The sequence below is a fragment of the Meles meles genome, chromosome 5 (assembly GCF_922984935.1).
Source record: "Meles meles chromosome 5, mMelMel3.1 paternal haplotype, whole genome shotgun sequence".
NCBI lineage: Eukaryota > Metazoa > Chordata > Mammalia > Carnivora > Mustelidae > Meles > Meles meles.
Window position 1 is genome coordinate 113,673,911 of NC_060070.1, and position 15,254 is coordinate 113,689,164.

At 34.3% G+C, this 15,254-nt stretch overlaps 1 protein-coding gene across 2 annotated transcripts in view; it reads right to left on the bottom strand.

Annotated features, from left to right (window-relative positions):
* Window positions 1-2,104: 2,104 nt before the first annotated feature.
* Window positions 2,105-15,254, bottom strand: part of LMBRD1 (LMBR1 domain containing 1) — a 138,839-nt gene continuing 125,689 nt past the window's right edge. For both annotated transcript variants that reach the window (XM_046004962.1, XM_046004963.1), the window contains exons 15-16: window positions 4,399-4,490; window positions 2,105-4,257 (exon numbers count right to left, since the gene is read on the bottom strand). In XM_046004962.1, the coding sequence (XP_045860918.1) occupies window positions 4,141-4,257; window positions 4,399-4,490 (209 nt within the window). In that variant the 3' untranslated portion in view covers window positions 2,105-4,140. The remainder of the gene's footprint in view (window positions 4,258-4,398; window positions 4,491-15,254) is intronic.

Sequence of the window (15,254 nt, forward strand, 5' to 3'; positions counted from 1 at the left end):
TATGTGCTTCCTTTTATCAAATGCAAAAACTTCATCATCCATCATAGTCTTTTTGTCCTTGCTGCCAGCAAATTCAAAGATATATTTACATACTATTGTAATGATTATTTTATCTTCTGATAACATTTCTCTTTTAAATACTTGTTTTAATCTTTTGTTACATTTTAATATACTACTATTTCTAAGTTTATCCATCTGAAATATCTACTAACTTCCCATGGAAAAAGAGAATTTTTGCCTGCTTGAGACAGTTTCCCCTTGCTTTCTTTTCTCCCCCCACCCCCCAAATTATTAGTATTTTATAATGCCTTGTTGGTGTCCTTTATAACTTTTTTCTTTATAACTTTAAAATGCCCAAACCTTTCTTCTTTGCTCCCTCTACCAGAGAGTGTGTCTCTCAATTTCTTTCTTCATGTCTCCCCTTTACCACTCTCCTGTGAAGTAAGGATATTAATACCTTCTCCCCTTAGGTCTTATTCCATCAGCTCTTTCAATCTTCCAACTTTTTTTTTTTTTTTAAGATTTTATTTATTTATTTGACAGAGAGAGATCACAAGTAGGCAGAGAGGCAGGCAGAGAGAGAGAGAGGAGGAAGCAGGCTCCCGGCTGAGCAGAGAGCCTGATGTGGGACTCGATCCCAGGACCCTGGGATCATGACCTGAGCTGAAGGCAGCGGCTTAAACCACTGAGCCACCCAGGCGCCCGTCAATCTTCCAACTTTTAACGGCTGTGTTTTTACATTGTCAAGGTTGCTATTTACATTCAGTGCTATAATCAATGCCCACTGTATTCTATGGATTAATTCTGAAACGGTGTATTATTGTAGCTATCATTCACTGAAGAGCTCAGTAGTAACTTTGAAATATTCTTTTCTTGTATTGCTTGTTATTTTTCCTGGAGCTCCCTTTTTCCCTTTTCCTTTAAAAAAAAGTACAATATGCATTTTCATTTTCTTTGGTATTGTGGCACTGAGACAGAAGTCAGTTCCAGTCAGTTGCAGTCGGCTCTTTATTTTGCCAGTATATTGCTGCATGGCTGAACAAATTAATTACTTGTTTGAAGTTTACACGGAATAAGAGGGCTGTGACCTTTTAGAAAGTCATCACTATGGATGATCTCTAAATTAGGCATTTTCAGAGGACTTCAAAGAAAATATGTCCTTCATTAGTGAAGTCACAACACTTAAATGAGCTTCATAAAAGTTAAAGCCATTCCATAACTGAGAAGGAGGAAAAAATACTTTGTTAGAGTAAAAGTAAACTTTTAAGTAGGCAAGAGGCAAATGTACAGAATGTAAGAAAAGAAAACATTTAAAAAATACAACTAGCCAAATAAAAAGCTAAGAGGTTGGTCTAACACAAATAAAAACAGAAAATATTCCTAGCAGTAGTAAAATGTATACGTAGTATTCAAGACAAACACAGCAGTATTTTCAAAATACAGCAAAATAAATCTTAAAAATAGGCTAAATATACATTCCCCTTAATCTAATGCTTTATTATATAGGCTTAATCCATATATTCAGACTTCGAGCTTCTAACTAGCAAATTCAGCTATCAACTGTGTGCCTTCCGTGTGCAAGGAACTATTCTAGATAGCAAGGATGACAGACCCAGAGGGATGTTTAAGGACTTACTGTCCAGAGGCAGGAGACATGAAAGCCATAAATCACAACACACTGTACAGGGTGCCATGTGAGTATAGAAAAGACCACCTAGCTACCTGGAGACTTAAGGGAGGGGGACCTGAGGAGATAATGTTGAAGCTGAGATTTCAAGAATAGGATTTTCTTAGACAAAAGGAAGGGAAAGGTATAGGAAGAAGGAACAGTTCAACACACATGGGATGGGGAAATCCGAGCCATTTGGATAATGCAGAGATATTCTGCTCATATAACCAGTGTGACAATGGCAGAGAAGCAGGAAAGGTAAGAAATACACCAGAAAGGCTTTATCCATTTCATGGGGGGGGGGGGGGGGAAGGTTTCATTATAAAATAACTGAAAACTTTTCATAGGAAAGAAATGAAATAATCTGATTTATATTTTCATTATCAAGGAAAGACTGAAAGAAGTCAGGACTTGGCACAAAATCCACTGAGAAAGTTCAAGAAGTAGTATTTATTAGTCTGTTAGGGCTGCCATAACAAAATACCACAGACTGGGTGGTTAAACAAGAGAAATTTATTTTTTCACAGTTCTGGAAGCTAGTAGTCCAAGATTAAGATGCTGGCAGGGATCGATTCTCCAGAAGCTTCTCTTCTTGGCTTGCAGATGACCTCCTTCTGTGTCCTCATGTGGTCTTTTTCTCTCTGTGTATACATCCCTGATGTCTCTTCCTCTTCCAGGAGGGCATCAGTCATACTGGATTGGGGCCCTACCTAATGGCCTCCTTTTACCTTAATTACCTCTTTAAAGATCCGTCTTCAAACACAGTCATAGTTATTTGAAGTTAGGACTTCAATCTAAGAATTTTGAGAGAACACAACTCAATCTAAAACACAGTGACTGGTAGTAAGAATGGAGAAGAGAGGATAAACGGAAGGATACTTAAGAAGTAGAAATCAAATACTTGGTTGGTTGAGGAGTCGGGGTACACAGGAGATAAGCAGGTCTGCTTGATTTCTGGTTTAGGCAATGAGGTATACGCTGGTACCATTGTAAAAACAAAAACAAAACAAAACCAAAAATGAAATAGAAGGAGGAGGAGGTTTGGTATGCCCAGTAAAATGAGGAGTTCAACTTGTAATTGAAGTCATAAAAAAAAAAAAAGTTAAGCTTTGGAGTTTAGGAAAAAATAATGTACATATATTAGGAATAAGACATACAGATGGAAACCAAGGGTACAGGAGATTGTCCAGAAAGAAAATACAAAATAAAAACAGAAGGGAAGGGAATTTGGTAAATAACATTAAAGGCTGCATGAAGAAGCCAAGCATGAAGGCTATGAAAGTATACCTAGACAGACAATCAGAACAGAGCAAAGTGGCACAAAAATTAAGGGCAAGAAGAATTTAGTGGGAGATGGTTGCTAATTCCTAAGACTTTTGCAGAAAGTTAATGATATTTTATTTCAAAGATGTGTTTTTTATGAGTTCTAATTTGTGCTTTTTATGAGTTCTGATTTGCTTATGTGAGTAAACTATAATACCATTTGTAATGATTTCTCACTACCCAAAGTGTGTTCAAAATACCCTATCAATATTACATAGCATTCCTTATAACTTTTGAAAAGAATAAATCTTTAGAATGAAAAAAAATTTTTAATAAAAAAATTTTAAAGCCAAAATATGATGTCATATATAAGTTGGTTCTATGCCTGGCAAGGATCCCAATATGGAGCTCCTGAGCTGAGATCAAGAGCTGGATGCTTAACTGACTGAGCCACCCAGGCACCCCAATGTCACATACCTGAAACTAATCAGTCAACTAATTATTTTTTCCCTGAAGATCAATTATTCTTAACAACATTCCCATTTATGTTGGAAGGCAAATTTTGAGGTTAGCTATTTACAACAATGTATATGCCTTAAATACGACAGAGATGGGAAGATACCTAATGGATTAATATCTGAACAGTACAACACATCTTGGCATGAATGCTGTGATCTTACAGCACAAAGTGGCTTGAAATCTGCTCATGAAATATATTTGAATGGCATTAATGATTTAATGTAGAAAATAGGAAATTAATTGCATAGAGGACTAACATTTATCAGCTATACCGTATTATATTTAGACAATCAGTTATAGACACTTTAGAATTCCACATTACTCTAGAGACCCAAAGACACAGGTACAAGTGATTTATTATGTTTTTAAGAAGTGACAAAAGGGAATATTAATTCTGGAAGATTTTTAATCAATTCAACACTATTATACACTAGAGAAAAAAAGTTTCCACAAACATTCCCTCACAAAGTCCATAGTTTTATATTTACATAGAATTATTATAGCAATTTTAAATGTTAATCTATGATACAATAATGTTACTTCAGATAACATAAAAAATATAGTTTTTTTAATAGCCATGCTCCCATTTTTGATGAAGCTAGTCAGTTCATCCTAATGTTAGTTTAACACTTTAAAAAATGCATAATAGACATTCAGTCAGCCTTATAAAACCTCTAAGACAGAGGCTGTCAAACAGAATAGACAGAGGGCTCATCATCACTTATGTCTGAATCATCTTCATCTACTCCTTCAATGACTGATTTCTTCCCTTTACAACAGGATACAATTAATCCAATCAAGAATACCTGTAAATTTAAATAAGCTCCATGTTATTTCTTATATCTAAAATCATTCAGAAAGCAATGAATTTAAAATCCAATGGCACTACTGTTATACAAATGGGCAAGTAAGAATCAAATTATCCCCAGTATACCTGTACTACTTACCCCAAGAAAGGCCCAGTTACCAAAATAGTATGCAGCACTAAAGAACCAGAACTTGTGAAGGAACAGGTATGTCCGGGTAACAGTACATTGATCTATAAGGTAAATAAGGACAACAGTGAGATAGTTTCTTTCTTGAAATGGACTATTAAAAATATATCTAAAAGATTATTAACCAAAACTAAAGACCAAGGTCATACAGTCAGTAAGTTTTAAAGATAGGATTGAAATCTAGGTTTTTCTCCGAAGCCCACTCCTCCAGTGTTAGTACAGTATTAAATTACCAAATAATATGACATTTACAAAGATGAATGCCACCAATGTAATCCTGGCTCTTTGGTATAAGAAAAATTATAGTGGATAGTTCACTTTATTTGAAATAGAAGAAGCATTTTAACCTGGAGTTCCAGACATGTCTTAAACTAAAATAAAGTTTTCCTGATGAAGATAAGAAAAAAAAATGAACAAAGTAATCAGATGTGATTATAATTAAGTTGTACTTTTCTAAGAATCCAATTCTTAAGATTTGAGAGGCGTATTGAGATTTTTTTTTTTTTTTTTCATTTTAGGAATGCTATTGAAAAGGCTGCTGGTCCTACAGAAATACAAAATTGTTATTTACTGATACTATTTGAATTTTAGATTAGTATTTAAGCTTGAATTAAAAATAGATCATATACCAAAAATCAATCAATCATATACTTTTCTCTTTCAAAAAAAAAAAAATGCAACCCTAAAGAGACAGCGGCAGACTGGTTACTTAACATTCGTGTCAGACTTCATACTAATTTTATCCAAATACATTATTTCCATTAGCTTACAAAGTCCCCTATATAGACATATAGGTCTGAGAAATAATATCTAAGGAAATATTTACTTGAACCATTCATAAAGGTCTGGGACAGCATAATATAATGTATTTGACTGAAAAATTATATATTCTACAGCTAACAGAGGATTCTAACCTTCCAAATTTCAGAGGGCCTTTACTCATTACAGAAGAAAATCCTTATCTTCCAAGGCAACTTCTTTTTTAGTCTATCAATTACAAAAATGATTATGATTTCTTCATATTTTAACCAATATTGACAATGGCAAGAAATTCCACATGCAATTAGGAGACTAATATCACATCCTATTGGTAATTAAGAAAATGTATTATTGGTTTCTAATTTTATGAACTCTTTTCAGTGTCAATATGTAAGTGCTATTTTCTCTTAAAACAAAATTGAGCTGGGAATTCCATAGTCCAGTTTATTACACAAGGGTTCTAATACACTTTATTTGGGGGGCTATTGCACGGTTTTCTGAAAAGTAGCCTTTAGGTTATAGTTTATGCAAATACAAGACTTGTTATGTAAAGTTTTAGATATGTTATATAAATATATAGATAATCTAAATCTTTTTTTTTTAAAGATTTAATTTATTTATTTATTTGACAGAGAAATCACAAGTAGGCAGAGAGGCAGGCAGAGAGAGAGGGGGAAGCAGACTCCCTGCTGACAGAGAGCCCAATGCAGGGCTCGATCCCAGGACCCTGAGACCATGACCTGAGCCGAAGGTAGAGGCTTTAATCCACTGAGCCACCCAGGCACCCCTAGATAATCTAAATCTTACCTGGTTTAATCCCTTCCACTATACTTCAACATTTACTTCTGAATTATTCACTACCAACTGGACAAAGCAATCTTTTTTTTTTTTTTTTTTTTTTTTTTTTTTTTTTTCTGGCAGAGAAACATGCAGTTTAATAAAGAGGCAATATCTTCCTTTCACAAGCTGGGACCACCAATCCAATGATGATCTATTGATCTCCATCCCCACAAGGGCCTCCTTCAAATTTTTGCTCTCTTTCTCATAGAAAAGTCTAGAAGGAATATTCAAAGCTTCCTAACAAAACCCAGAAAGGTTTTAAGCAATAGTGGCTGAATAAATGTTTCTCTCCTCTCCTGTGGTTACTAGCACCCAACATTATAGCTGGGTGCTGCGCTGAGAGCTCAGTCTAGCAGAGGAGATACCTAGACAGGAAAGCTGTTAGTCATTTACTTTGCTCCCACAATATTTTACTCTCACCTCTATTACAGAACTTGCTTCAAAGTAATATAACTACAGCCATACCTCAGAGATATAGCAGGTTAGGTTCCAGGCCACCTTAATAATGTGAATATTGCACTGAAGTGAATCAAATGAACTTTTTGGTTTTCCAGTACATACAAAAGTTATGTTTATATCAAACTGTGGTCTATTAAATGTGCAATAACATTATGTCTAAATAAACAATGTATATACCTTAATTTAAAAAAAAAAACTTTATTGCTAAATTCTAACCATCACCTACACTTCCAGCAATGCATAATCACTGACTGCAGATCACCATAACAAATATAATAGTAATGAAAAAGATGAAAATTTTACAGAAATTACCAAATATGACAGAGATATGAACTGAACAAATGCTACTGTAAAATGGCACCAACAGATTTGTTCACGCAGGGTTGCTGCAAACCTTCAATCTGTAAATAATATAGTATCTGCAAAGTGCAATAAACCCAAGTGCAAAGAAACGAGGTATGCCTCTATTCAATCTGTCACTTTTAGATAAGCCTGAGTATTCCAAAGTATGCATCAGTGTACCTGGCATTCATATTCAACATAACTGCTAAACCAAGCTAAACTTTTTAAAAAGCACATTTTATTTAAAAATTATATTGCTAAATAATACATTTTCTAATTTAACTAAAATCTGACAAGATTCCAAGGATGTCAAAACAAGATACCTGCATATGTCTTGAAAACGAAAGTGTAACTAAAATGTCCAGTATGGTGAAGGAAGAGCCCAGATTGTGGTCTCCAAGAAACTTAGTGTCAAATATCATTTGGCTCCTTCTTTGCCATGTGAATGGGAAAATCTGAACTCTTCAGACTGTGCATGTAAAATGGAGATACCACCATATTTCCTTATAGGGTCATTCAAAAGATGAAAAGAGATATACCAAAATCTCCATGCAGTTAATATTCATTTTTTTTTCCACTTCAAGGTATAAGTGAACCCATGATAAAGAACATAGTTCTCAAGAGCTGCTCAAGTGGTCTCAAGGAAAACAACTAATATAAGTAGTATAGTTTATAAGTAGTAAAGTCAACAGTTGTAAACAGTAAACAGTAGTAATGCTTAGGCATCAGTATCACGACTACAGTGTCTATGTTCATTATTTTTCTGTATCTATAGTCAAAGTGTCACCAGGTAGACCCCCACAACTGACCTTTACAGCCCACCCCCTTATATTCATTAATCTCTATTTTACATTTTTGCTTAAGCTCTTCTTTCTGGCTTACTTCTTAACTCAGGCAAATGAAACTGGAAACCACCCCTCAGGTGACAACAACTGCCCTGAAAAGACCTCCCACTGGCCCGCACCACTCAGACCATTTGAGCTAAAACCTTAACTTGTGCCTCTATAGATGGACCGAGGAGTGACACTTGGAATGATCACCAATCACCTTTACTTCACTGTAATACTAAAATCTCTACCCAAAGAGGAGCCACAGCCTCATTCACATAACATCTAACATATGTATAGACATGTTTTCTTAAGGTGCATGCGTAACCTTATGCTTACCTCCACACAAAGACTAGGCTTCCCTATCTAAATATTCATTCATCATAACTCTAAACAAACAAACCCAAACAAAAGGTAGTCATTCACCCCTTCTTGAGGAGTCACAGCTTTGGAAGCCATTCTTCATGACCTCCTTATTTGCCACAAATAAGTCGCCTTTGTGCAACGACTCAATCTGGTACAGTTCCTGACTCACCAAGAAGCAAACTTGCATTGGTTCAGTTACAAATACAGATACAAATGGGTTTGGTGAAATTTGAATATGTATAATTCAGTAATATGCTATCTCCTCAGTAGTACTAAGCCTTCAAATAAACATAACCAATTTGAATGTTTCAAAAATGAAGAGAGGGACAGGCTGGGATTTATGCAAAGAATCCCTATTCACAATTACTTTAAAAACAAGAACAGTATGTTCCATGGCTTAAGTATTACATGAGCTTCATCTTAGAAGTATAAACATATTTTGAAAAAAGTCATTCAACCTTCTCAGCATTGTTACAATGTTCTAACTTAAAAAATAAAAGTTCTATTAGCCATTGCCATACTTAAAGATACTTTGGGGTCAAAAACTCACTGAATTAGAAATCTCAGGGCCAGAACAAGGATTTTAAGACAGAGGCTGAGCTAGCAGAAGCAAGTAAAATCAAATCATTTTCCCACAGAGGTCTAATAATCCATTCAGTGAAATTTTAAATTGGCTTATTATATTCTTGATTCTATATATCCTGATTCTTTTGCCCACCACAATAAACATACCTTAAGTATTTTTCCTATCATATTATTTTACATGTTTACCATTTTCAAAGGTTGTAGATTTGATGCAAACCTTCTAACACAAGATTAAAAGGTAGTCATTGTTAGGTATGTCATTATGTTTATATTTATATAAAGTGGTATATGACCATAGAAGAATTCTGGTTAATAAGTGCATGCATATATTTTGTATTCAAGTGATGATTCCACACTGAAGAAACAGAAGGGGCTCCTCTCCTCACCATCTGTCATCTTCTAGCTGTTTACCTGAATCACAGATACCTAGGAGAACTATAGATGTCTTTCTGCAGTTATCTAAAAAATAATAATTAGGTATTTTGAATTTGGTTTGACCTTCAAAGTAAATTTAAATCACTGGGTGTTTCATTTAAGGACTGTGTTCTAAAATAAAAAATGTTCAGGAAACTTCTGACTGTTGTTCCTCAAAAGGACATATAAAAGTTCTAATTAAACTAAAGAGTACAGTTAACAATGAAAAATTAAAATAGGGGGGCACCTGGGTGGCTCAGTGGGTTAAAGCCTCTGCCTTCGGCTCAGGTCATGATCCCAGGCTCCTGGGATCGAGGCCTGCATGGGGCTCTCTGCTCAGTGGGGAAACTGCTCCCCCCGCCACCGCAACTCTCTCTGCCTGCATCTCTGCCTACTTGTGACCTCTGTCTGTCAAATGAATAAATAAAATCTTAAAAAAAAAAAGAAAAATTAATAGGGGTTCAGATAAGAAATTTTTTTCTAAAAAATAATTTTTTTTTCTGATGACAAGGTGGCTATACAAAAAAGATCAAAATTAAAGGAGCCAAGAAAGGGCATCTGGAGCACATGAATAAAAATCAAAAGTCTTTTGAATACCGACACTACTACCCTTCCTCCATCTCTTCTCACTTATCATCAAATAGGTAAATAACATAAAGTGCAATTAAATCTGTTTTTCAGTGTAGCAGCAACCTTTGTAAATATACCGGATATACTTTTATTATATATTTGTTTCCTTTTAGATTATTTGTTGTTATTGTTGATGTATGCTGATTGCCGCTAAGATAACTTTGGTTATTAACTATGATAAATCACACCTTCTACTTCAAATACATTTCTAAAAGATTTAGTGTTGATTTAAGCCACAATTAAGCCATCATCATGTTATATTTTTACCTGAAATCAACTTAGAATTAATTACACTCTATATTTATACTTTATTTATAAAACAAATCCTTATATTACATATGTATATATAAAAAAGGCCTTGGAGCAAAATCATGTATCATGGAGAATGAACTTTAAAGCGAATCTTTTGACTAGTGACAAAAAACTGGCAGAAGATTGGACTGTTTAGAATACCACCTCATTTCTCATGGTTGTCCATGATTATACTAATTTTGATTTCTCATTAGGGTCTTGATACTACTGAATATTTAAAACAGACATGAAAATCTTAACTGTATACAAACTAAGGAAGCTTGACTTTATTGTGATATGATTAGGAATTATTTATCAAATGATTTTAAGAAAGAGAATAACATGAGTGGCGTATAAATTAGCAAAGGGATTGAGAGTAGACAGAGGTTCACTAAGTCAGGAGACAATCCAAGAGAAAACGTGAGCTGTCAGGATAGAAAAAAAGGGTTGGATTGAAGATTTTGAAAGTAAAATCCCAGTTAATCACCACTGTCAAACAGACTTATAGCATAGAAAATATATACACATAAGAAGCTTTGAGATACTCATAACACACATCCAAATTTTAAAAAAAGGGCAGAAAAAGTAAAATATGTAATAAAAGCCAAAGTTCTATATTTATCTTAAAATTTAACAAGGAGGATATTGTTAAATCAATATTTTGCAAATTTTAATGGGGGGATAGGTAAAAGGGAAAGAATTAGTAAATATACAGAATCACAGAAATTCTAAAGGAAATAGTTTTATTTTATTTTATGAATATACAAATTATATCAGGTTAATAAAGATAGGGCTTGCCAGATACTTTACCTTGAAGATTGAGTTTTACAGTGATTATTTTTAAGAACAAATATAATTTGTGTTGAGCTCTGATTACATTTATGTAACTTTAATGTATTTCAAAGGTGCTAAAATACGTAGTGATCCAAGAAAGAACGTTCCTAATTTCAATTGTCTTACTCACTGTCCACATAAGATTTATAAAAAGGAGCTACAAAGGTAAGCATTAGCATATAACCTATAGAAATAATCACAAACTTATTATTATTAAACTCTATATTAAAAAGATTTGCTATTAGCCTTAATTGACCAAGGATAGTCAAATATAAAATAAACAAAAAACAATTGTTTTCCACTTCTTTATTTCTTTCATAAAACAATAATAGTCTAATGGGTATAGTATAAAATATTAAAGGTTGAGATAGAAAAGTGAGATTTAGTTCTTGAGTCTGCCCCATATACCATGAAATTCTGGGGTGAGTCATTTAACTTCTAAGTATCAGTGTCTTTGCAAGTGACAATGAGATAATATCTGCTTGTGGTATATAGTGACAGGATAAACTGATCTTTCAAGAATTAAATTTAAAGAGAAATCTACATGTGATTTTTTTTTTTTAAAGAAAAGACTATTTTAAGAGTTAGCAACCTTGAGCAAGAATCTCTATGTAAATGGCTGAGAAGTTTCACAAAACTACCTAAGTTGGCTTGGCATAGACTCCAGAGAACTTAAAAAGCTTATACCTAATTAAATTTCCTATTCTGTCTTAGTTGAGCTTTTATCAACACAATCAAAATGTCACCTGGACAATGAACTTTAACATCAAGAGACTTTCTGGATCTCAGGCAAAATCCAAGAAAAATGATGCTCTGGTCAATACCTAATTTTCTGGTCTGCATGGCAACCTCACTTGACAATGGACACTACATCAAGCTATCTCAGCTGGATGGTACCAGTCAATAAGATCAATGAGACCCTTTTCTTGACTACATGCCTACCTAGAAAGTATGTGACTATAATTTGGTTTCCCATACAGATTCCTTCTCTCTGGTGAGAGTTCACTAACCCTGAGCCTCTAGTTTCTTTAATGGTTATCCTTCCCATGGCAAATTAATACACTTACATCTGGCTAATATATTAGTCTCTTCTCTGTTCACTCAGTTATCTGAAGCCAAATATAGACAATGAAGACCAAGGTATGGTAGCATTTGATGGGTAGATTGAAATCAAATAAAGTTATCAATTCACAAACTTATTATTTGTCAAGTAAAAGATTATAAATTTACAGTATTTAACCATGAAGAACTATTTCAATTTGTTGAGAACAAAGCTTTTTGGTTCAAGACAACAGACTGGACACAGTCATTTGTTTCTTGTCTTTCCCAGGACCTCATTAAAGTTATAGTATAGGAAAAAAGCCAGCAGCAATCTCTTAACAGCAAACAGAATGGGAAGAAAGCCATCAGGTGATGAGAGATGTCAATAATAATCTCGAATATGAAAAGCACGCTAAAAGGTCTCTAATAAAACAACTGGTTTCCCTTCCATTTACTTAAAAATATAATTTAAGGATCACTAGAAACCCCAACTCACAGAGTTCCCATGATGAGGCTTCCTAGAAGTTTCCGACATTTAAACACAAATTAACATAAATATGAATCAAATATATATAGAAAATATCAGCATGAAGAAGAAAGAACAAGATCAATAGAACTGTTCCAAGATAAACAGAATTGTAATTTTATTTAAAGGAAACCATTAAGATAAAGGTTTAGACCATCAGGAATTGAAGAAAATATTACATCCATAAAACAAGGACGCTTAAAAGAGCAGAACAAGTACTTCAGGAAAGTTAAGACTTTGTTATATGAAACAAAAAATTTAGGATATAGTTTGAAGATAAAGCTAAACGCACACTCAAGAATCCAAAGTAAAATGGTAGGTATAAAATATAAAATACAGATAAAACAGATGATCAGCTGAAGATATTCAGCAACTAATGAGGACGAGCTCCCCAAGAGAGGGTGGAGAAAAGAGAACTTATAAAGTTAGCTTCAAAAGAAGAAATAGACTGTCATTAGATTTCTCACTAGTTAAAAATGAAAGACAGATGACGATGCATGCCTTTAAAGTTCCTGAATAAATAATAACATAATAATAAATAAAATAATTTAATAATAAATAAATACATACATACATAAATAATTTCTTATGTAGAATTCTAACCACAACCTAATTACCATTAATTATATCAGTTGAGGGCAAAATACTTTTCAGACATACAATGTGTTTTGCATATTTCACATAAAGCATGTCTTTTTTTAAAAAACTCAATCAAAACTAGAAGTTTGGGGAAGAAATTAAGAAAAAAGATAGTGCATCAAAAGTCCAAAGAACAGAAATTATAACACTATAAATGAGCAGCAGAATCAGGAAACATAAGGTACATAAGGAAATAATAAGGTACTTAGAAGGTACAATGGATTTCTTCCAACACATAAAGCAAGAAGCTACAAGATGATAGGTATACTAATATTTTGTGATACTTTAATAACACTTTTTAAAATATAAAAAAAATTAAAAACTGGCTTAGTTCTAGAAACTGTTGCTCTGAGGGAGAAAGAAAAAAATATATTTTCTTATCCTCAAGGAGCTTAAGTTCCTATAAAAGAGAAGAAGAGGGGCACCTGTGTGGCTCAGTCAGTACAGCATGCAACTTCTGATCTAAGAGTTGTGAGTTTGAGCCTCACGTTGGGCATAGAGATTACCTAAGAAAATGTTTTTAAAAAGTAGAACAGGCAAGGGGGCGCCTGGGTGGCTCAGTGGGTTGAGCTGCTGCCTTCGGCTCGGGTCATGATCTCAGGGTCCTGGGATCGAGTCCCGCATCGGGCTCTCTGCTCAGCAGGGAGCCTGCTTCTCCCTCTCTCTCTCTCTGCCTGCCTCTCTGCCTACTTGTGATCTCTCTCTGCCAAATAAATGAATAAAATCTTTAAAAAAAAAAAAAGTAGAACAGGCAAAAAAAAAGTGTAAGTGAGATAATATATAAAAATAACTATAAATTAAGAGAGAGTAAGGTAATGTCATAAAAACTAAATGTCATGAGAATTCAAAGGATAAAAAGAGACTGAACATGTGCAAAGGTTCAAAAAAGAGGGTCAAGTTTGATATAAACATCAGATAGGACTCCAAGTGATGAATATGGGTTGGGCGGCACATAAACGAGTTGTGGTATTTCAAGAACAAACAGCTGAAAAGCAAAGGTGGAAAAGATGACCATGTTCAGAAGATGTATGAGAAAACAGAGGTAGTCCTTCAATCCTAGAGTAAATTTGTCAGGGATACTTAAGGTTTCTACTGGAGGAATGGCATTATCTGAGTACTTTAGAACAGTGGTTTCCAGTGTGGCTCCCAGACCAGAACCCTCAGAAAATCCTGGAGTCCCACCTCAGATTTACTGAATCAACAATTTGCCATCTGTGTTTAACAAGCCTTCAAAACTCAGATCATGTATAAGTTTAATAATCACAGCTTCAGAACAATTAAGCGAACAGCTCTGTGTAGTGTGGGTCAGAGTGGAGCACTAGTTAAAAGGTACAGCAATTCATGTGAGACATGAAGGTCATTCTGGCCACAAGCTACATCCTTTAGCAACTGACAGGGTGTGGAGAAAGAGCGAATGAAGGTAGGTGTGCTTCGAAGACTAGTGGTAGTGTGAGAAATAGTGAAGTCAGTAAGTATAGTTCAAAGGCTTTATCTAATAGTTTATACACACTTCATCAAGAACTATTCATTTTAAACATTTTAAAAAAATTATTAACATAAGGAAGGCTCTTTATATTATTTTCATAGGATTGATTAAGTCTTATAGAGCTACCCTTAGATAGCTAACAGGCTAACATATTTATTTTGCTTGCTTTCTTGACCATAGGTAATGCCCTAACCCCACATGACCACACTTGCTTTCAGCTGTGAGGGAAATCTAATGAGAAAATGTGCAATGACCAACAGTGAGACTAAGAAGTTAACAGGTTGTCTAAATAGTCCTCAATTTACAAAGGCATACCAGGAACAAAGTCAAACAGGCTCAAAGAAAAAAAAAAAGATAATCTTAATAGCTACAAATAGATTTTAAAGACAATTATTCTATATATAACCTAATAAGTAGAATATAAAATATTAAGTAACATTTTCTAATTAAAATGCTAAAAAACAGTCCTCACCCCGACTCCTTTTTCTCTCCTATCCTATAGCAGATTCCTCAGCAAATCCTATTGGCTCTACCTTCAAAATACATCAGCATCTGACCACTTCTTGCAACCTGCATCACCACCACAAGCCCTCTGCTGATTACTGCAAAAGCTTCCTGTCAACCCGTTTTTGTCCTTGGGTTTATTATGGTCTATATCTCAGGGGTTGGCAAATTATAACCTAAGGGTTACATTTAGCCCATCAGCTGTTTTTTAAGTTTTTACTGGAACATGGCCACAGCCATCCATAATGTACTGTCTATGGCAGCT